This window comes from Trypanosoma conorhini (assembly GCF_003719485.1).
Source record: "Trypanosoma conorhini strain 025E chromosome Unknown Tco_14.4_contig_00745, whole genome shotgun sequence".
Classification (NCBI taxonomy): Eukaryota; Euglenozoa; class Kinetoplastea; order Trypanosomatida; family Trypanosomatidae; genus Trypanosoma; species Trypanosoma conorhini.
In genome coordinates, this window is record NW_021704812.1 from 1 (window position 1) to 6,294 (window position 6,294).

At 53.7% G+C, this 6,294-nt stretch overlaps 2 protein-coding genes across 2 annotated transcripts, besides 5 other annotated features; both read right to left on the reverse strand.

The window, feature by feature from the left end:
* Positions 1 to 297: 297 nt before the first annotated feature.
* Tco025E_08293 (uncharacterized protein) lies at positions 298 to 3,129 on the reverse strand (the record flags this gene model as incomplete). Its single annotated transcript, XM_029375147.1, has 1 exon — positions 298 to 3,129. The coding sequence occupies one exon, from the start codon at positions 3,127 to 3,129 to the stop codon at positions 298 to 300; it is 2,832 nt and encodes a 943-aa protein (XP_029224825.1).
* A 243-nt stretch (positions 3,130 to 3,372) lies between these two features.
* Positions 3,373 to 3,408: a microsatellite.
* A 316-nt stretch (positions 3,409 to 3,724) lies between these two features.
* Tco025E_08294 (uncharacterized protein) lies at positions 3,725 to 4,411 on the reverse strand (the record flags this gene model as incomplete). The annotated part of the gene is made up of 1 exon (XM_029375148.1): positions 3,725 to 4,411. The coding sequence occupies one exon, from the start codon at positions 4,409 to 4,411 to the stop codon at positions 3,725 to 3,727; it is 687 nt and encodes a 228-aa protein (XP_029224826.1).
* Positions 4,412 to 4,414: 3 nt separating this feature from the next.
* Positions 4,415 to 4,454: a microsatellite.
* A 369-nt stretch (positions 4,455 to 4,823) lies between these two features.
* Positions 4,824 to 4,856: a microsatellite.
* Positions 4,857 to 5,623: 767 nt separating this feature from the next.
* Positions 5,624 to 5,697: a microsatellite.
* A 399-nt stretch (positions 5,698 to 6,096) lies between these two features.
* Positions 6,097 to 6,136: a microsatellite.
* Positions 6,137 to 6,294: the final 158 nt, after the last annotated feature.

Consider the following 6,294-nt stretch of genomic DNA (forward strand, 5'->3'; position numbering starts at 1 on the left):
CAAGGGAAGTAACTCAAAAGAAAAGGGGAAAATAAAGATAAAACAAGACACAAGTGAGAAAGTTAAGGTCGATGAAAGACAAAAAAAAAAGCAACGAGATACATAAACCCCCCTCGGGAAGCTCACATACCTTAGAGTCGTGGAGGTGCCACAAATTAAACCACAAACATGTCTGGCCGTGACGCAACTCCACGGCAACCACCGCCAAGAACGACAAGAAAATCATTGAAACACAAATTGCAGAGGAAAAAAACAACAAAAAAAATAACACGGATGGTATCCCAAGGTGCATTGCGGTTAACTCGGACTAGGATTTCGTCTCGCTGGTTCCTTTCCTGTTTGGAGGCACATAAGGTTGTGAGAAAGGGCCACATGGCCAATCGCCGCGTCCAGCTCCATACGAAACGCCTCGACACACGCGCATGCCTCGAGAAAACATCGATGCTTCTTGAGCGCAAGAAGTAACCCGGGGTTCGGGAACTCCTCTTTGACGGTGTTCTTCACCCAGCAGAGCGACTTTCCAAGCTGAACAAACTGCGAATACAAGTACGTGCGAGTGTACAAGTGCGAGGCAGTGTCCTGCACGAGAGAAATAGGAGAAATGTCCTCAGCCGGACGTGCTTTGCCCGACCCCACCTCGACAGGCTCTGTTTTACTTCTCGCATTCGACGCAAAAGCAGCTGCTGCTGACGCGAGCGCAAACACCACATCCTCGTCGTGTTGGAGTCCCTCCTCAATGGCATCACGCAGCTTCATCAGGGCCTGGCGGAGTTGGCCGTGATCAGAGTCCATGAGCGTGTACAGAGCGCGAAAGTCAGGCAGGATGCAGATGGTGGACCACAGTTGCGTCAAGAGTGTGCATACACTAGAGGGAGCTGCCAGCATTTGAGAAGTCATCTCACAGAGGCGCCCCACAAGTGGTGATTGATGGACGCCGGTGTGAAACCAAATGTTATTGGGTGCACCGTTTGCAACCTTTTCGTCTGGTGAGGCGGAAGAAGTTGCTTGCAACGCACCCCCGCGGCCGCCGCCCTCAAGCACGGGGCCGGCAACGTCTTCTCCCACGCCCCTGCAGGAACGGTTAATGACGCTTTGCCGCTTCTCGAGCATGCACGCAGGGACGTGACTCTCCAGAAGCAGCAGACGTGCGAGGATGTCCTCTGCGACGGTCTCTGCGCTTGTGCCGAGCAGAATTCCCCTCGGAGCTCGTAAGCGTGCAGAAAAGCAGTCTGTGATGTCCAGAGGCGGAGACGTTGTGGCAGCGGAAAGGTCTACATCAAATGCAGGCTGTTGAAGGCAGTCAGCGTGTCGTGTCTTGCCTGTCGAAGTATTTGTCGCGGCAGCGCTACCCCCATCCTTGGTGGCAAGTGGCGTTTTGCTGGATGCAAGTTCCGGTTTGGATGGCGGACCGCGGCGGAGAACGCTTCCACGCACCTCGGCGAGGGTGGAGATGGACAGAGAAAGGGCAAAGTCCATAAAGAGCACCGGTTCCTGCACTGAGACGGCCTCCAGTAGGTAGAGGGTAACCTCCGTGCATCTCCAATCGCCATCGTCGCGCATCGCAAGACGCGGCAGCAAGGCGTAGTCTAACAGAGACACCGTGGAGGATGAGGCGGGGGGCACCTCGTCACGCGAAACAGGCAACAGCACCGGATCTCCCGTCAAAGGGTCAATACGTGCGCCTAGCACCGCGCGCGCTACGGCAGAAACGTAATGCGAAGACGCTCGCCCCACAAAACGCACCGTTTTGGCCGCCACAAGAGCCGCGGCGGCGTACACTGTGTCGTCTGCCGAGGATATCAGCGGTAGAAGCGTATCCCGCACAAAACTGCTCTCCATCACGGCCTCCACTTCCCAAGCCTCCGCCACCGCAGGGGACAACAGTAGCAGCTGCGACCAGAAACGCAATATGTCACAAAGGTAGGTGAGCTGTGCAACAGTGTCGTCGTTATACGGCACCTTACACAGAGTGAGAAGCGTCGTTCTGGCACCAATCAAGGTTGCTAAAGCCACTGCATTTTGCTTCTTAACATAATCCTGGACCTGTGGGTCAGGACACTTGGCAAGGCTAAGGAGTCCTCGCAAAGCCAGTTGATAAATTGTACGCCTTTTCTTTGACTGCACAGATCCCTGGCGAAATGTGGCATACACCAGCAGTTCCTGCAGAATGCTAAAATGAGGGCCCACAGTCGGGGGCGAATCGAACCCTCCCTCCGGGCCTGCCACGTCCTGTGCATCGTTCACAGCTTCGGGGACAAAAAACATCGCCAAGGCAGGGACAAGCTCCATCCGTTCCGTCAAAACACACAAGAGGTTAAGCAGTGCCTCGCGTTCCTCATCCATCGTTTCCGTGCTCAATTCTGGGGTGTGGGTCGGTGAGGACGTTCCCACAGTATCTGCTTCCCCCGCCGGTTTTGGTCGCACCTCCGCCACCACCCGACGCAGCATGTCCATCAGGGGCACAACCGTATTGCTAGGAAACATCTGCAGCAACGACCGCGGTGGGTCTCCCATGCATGGTGGCCGTGGAAGATCCGCCTCGGCGAGCACACGAGTCAAAAAGCGAAGTATAATGCCTCGAGTACCCGGTGGATCATTGTGTTTGGCAAACTGGCACAAGGATAACAGAAAGACATGCCCAATGGGGGCTAGCTCTTCCTCTGCCGCGGCGGTCCCCCCTGCCTGCGGCGTAGAGGATGGCTCTCCCCAAAGGAATGCATAGCACGGCGGCAACCACGACACCTCACCGGTGTCGGTTTTGTTTCTGAAATTATTGCTGCCGCTACTACTGTGGTTCAGGGAACTCGGTCCCCGCGGTGGCACGGGGACGTCACTCCTGCTACTGACGCTGCTTGCACTGTACACGTCCACCGCTCGGTGCGGCGGCGCAAACCTGGGGATCAGCATCTGTGGCCGCTCTTGCATAAGCGACTTCCGTATTACTTCCAACGAGCGCGCTACCTGCGGCAGCCGGCCTGCAAGTTCCGCCAGTGCCACGCCATCCGCTGCGGCCTGCACCTCCATGAAGTACGCACGTATGCTGACCCACTCGTCACCCACGAGCGAAACTGCGGAGAGCGAGGCGGACTCCGCGGCGCCGAAAGCAGCGCTCACGCACGTCTGCTCCATTCTTGGGAACGAAGAAGTGTGAAATAGGCGCAGGAGGGGGAAAAAAAAGAAGTTGCAGAAACTAGAAAGGAAACGGGCAAAAAAAAAACCCTACTGGAGCGTCAACAACTTTATTTAAACAGCCAGGGGCAGCATCAAAGGCCACTCTGTTTACTTTACCGTACTCAATCCGCCAATGCAGTCAAAGCCTAATTGATTTTTCTAGTAAAAGGACAATGCATGCGTACGCACACGCACACGTACGTGTATGTGTGTATGCATGTTTGTGTGTGCATGTGTACGCGTTAGGTGGGAAGCCGGAAGGCGAGCAAACCAAAAGGAAGGAAGCAAAGAGAAGGCGACAGTGAATAATGTACATGTTACCAAAAGAAACGAAGCATCCATGCATGCAACTTGGATCACAGGGAGGAGAGCGACCACCACACCTACTCCTCTGCGTGGTGGTTCGCATTAGGCACTGCTGTGTTGTCGCTTGTTAACAGGGAAAGAGAAAAACAGAAAAAAAATCTGTGTTAAACGGTTGTGTCTCCACACTAAGAAAACAAAAATGACAGAGGGCCCCTTCCAATCACACAACGATGGTGAATTTTCTCCGTTAACCCTCCTTTTCCTCCTCTTCTTCCTTCTTCTCCTCTTCCTCTTCCTCTTCCTCTTCCTCTTCCCCGCATTCCTCACTATCGTAGAAAAACTGGACCTTGTGGCGAATGTTGTTTCGATTGGGGTTCAGGTCCCCCCGCTCCTCGTGCTCCTCAGCCCCCACGGCATCGGCAGAATCTTTCGAACAGCCCTCCTCCCCCACTTTGGTCAGCATGGAGGTTGTCGTGGGCGTCGTCTTTGCATACTGCGGCAGCTGCTCCACGGTGCGCCTGCACGCCTCTACCTTTTCCTGCGCCGCGGCCAAGCGCCGTTGCCACTCGGGGTTCTCGCGGAAAAACGCCTTCAGTTGATCGGGCGATGGCTTGAAGGCGACGGTGGCGCCGTCCGCCACCACAATGACGTCCTTCACCGCGAGCCAAATCACCTTGCGGAACTTCCCAGGGACAAAGACGACGCACTCCGCCGGCAACGTGACGCCAGTGTCGTCGACGGCCCCGTTAAAGCTGCCGGTGGGGGCGTCGCCCGCGCCGCTGGAATCGAAGAGGAGGACGCGCACATGTTGGCCCTGCGGGGACTCGACGCACACCGCCATCGACTCACCGGCCGCCGGCCCCCTCCATCCGTCGGCGTCGAGAAACTGCCGCGTAAGGTGCTTCGCGCGGTGCTTCCTGCCGCACCCGCTCATTCTCCTCCTTCCTCCGCCCTCCCCTCTCCCTGCGGCCCCCCGCGATGCACCCGGGCGTCGTGGCGTGCAGGCCGCGGAGGCAGAAAAGCGAGGCACACGAAGAGCAAAGAAGAAGGAAACAAAAAAAAAGTGATTCGGGGCGGAAAGAAATCCGCTGGGACCCCGCCAGCAAACACGCCCAAGAAAAGCAAGCACGCAGGGGTTGTGTTTGAAGAAAGAAAAAAAAGAACAGAAAAAAGAGAAGGTTAACACAAGATCACTCAAACAAATAAAAAATATATATAAATAAGGTCACACAAGCCACATGAGCACCCACACACACCCAGCCACCTTTAGCCGCCCTCGTTATTTTTTTTGTTTGTATTCGGTTCCTACGCATCCAGATGCCCCAACCCCAAGCGAGAGCCCCTCTCACGCCCACGCACGCACGCACGCACGCACACACCGGTCAAGCAACAAGGCGCGGGGCACATGAAAAGAAAGAAAAAGAACTCGAAGTGCGTGCAATAGGCTCAAAGCATCCATGTGGAAAGAAACTAGAAAGAACTGTGGGAGTCAGGCTTGAGAAGGCAGAAAGATGAACGACCTCCAGAGCACCTTTCCCTGCCCACGCCACAACCCTTGTGACACCTCAAGACACTTCCCAGAGAAGTATGCATCTGACACCCACAGCGTCTCTACTTCCTTCGTCTTTAAGTGTTTTGCATCGCAACGCGAAGCCACATAAAATCCAAGAGGAAGTGGCATCATATAAAAACGAATACACACGTAAGTGCGCGCTCAGCTGTGCACGCATGTTTAAATACCGTCATTGCAGGAGCCCGGTAAGCCGCAAGACCAGGACCGAGGCAATTGTGTCAATGGCACTTCCTCATTGTAAACTCCTCTCTTTCCATTGATTTTTTTTCTTTTTGTTTCGTTTTCTTTTGCTTTGTTTCTTCTTTCGTCGTCTTTTCGGTCATAGCCCATTTGGTGTCCCACGACTCGCCCCGAGTTTCTCACTCACCCACACCCCGCCGCTCATTCTCCTTCGGTTTTCACATTAGACAACTTCAATGCCCGCAAATAAAAGAAGGGGCAGCGGCGCAAACAGCCTCGGGGGGCGGAGACCGCAGTCGCGGTGGCGGCCTACAGGAGGGGAAGAACGGAAATACGGTGATAATAGAAAGGGAAAGGAAAAAGCCCTGGGCACGAAGAAATGAAGAAAAAAAAACACACACCCGCACACGAAGCCTCTCAGACAACGTAGACAAAGCCCCTCTATACAGCACACACACACACACACAACGGCACATAATAATAACACTAAAACGTGAGAATGGCTAGGGGGCCGGGACACAGAGGCAGAAGCAGGCATAGAAACACAAGTAAGGACGAAAAAACTACACTGAAGTCCAGTACGGCGGCACTGTGGAAGGAGCTGCCGGTGAACAAACATCTACAACGGATCAGAAAAGGAGGGTAACGAAAATCAGGCCAGAGTCATTGCACGAGGATACATCGGTTGACATCACAGAGGCGTGTCCATGCGCGTGTCAAGCTCACTTACCGCTTGATACGCACCTTCCCCTACCCACAAATGATTACACGTCTACAGAGAGGGAGGCAGTAAAACATGTTGCGGGAGAAAAAGACATTCATTTCAACACACTTCCCCCAAAGTTTTGCGTTACTTTCGGGCGTCGTTTCTTTCTTTTTTTATTTTCTAATTATTATTATTTTTATCATCACCATTATAAGACTCCTCGTTTTACCTATTCGCTCTTGTTTGGCTCCATTTGTCGCTGGTCTCAGAGTTCCGTCGCACACTCCCCAGGAAAAGAAAAGTAAAAATAAAAACAAAGCCTTTGCAGTTTATGTTTTTCTTTTTGTTCTCCATCTTT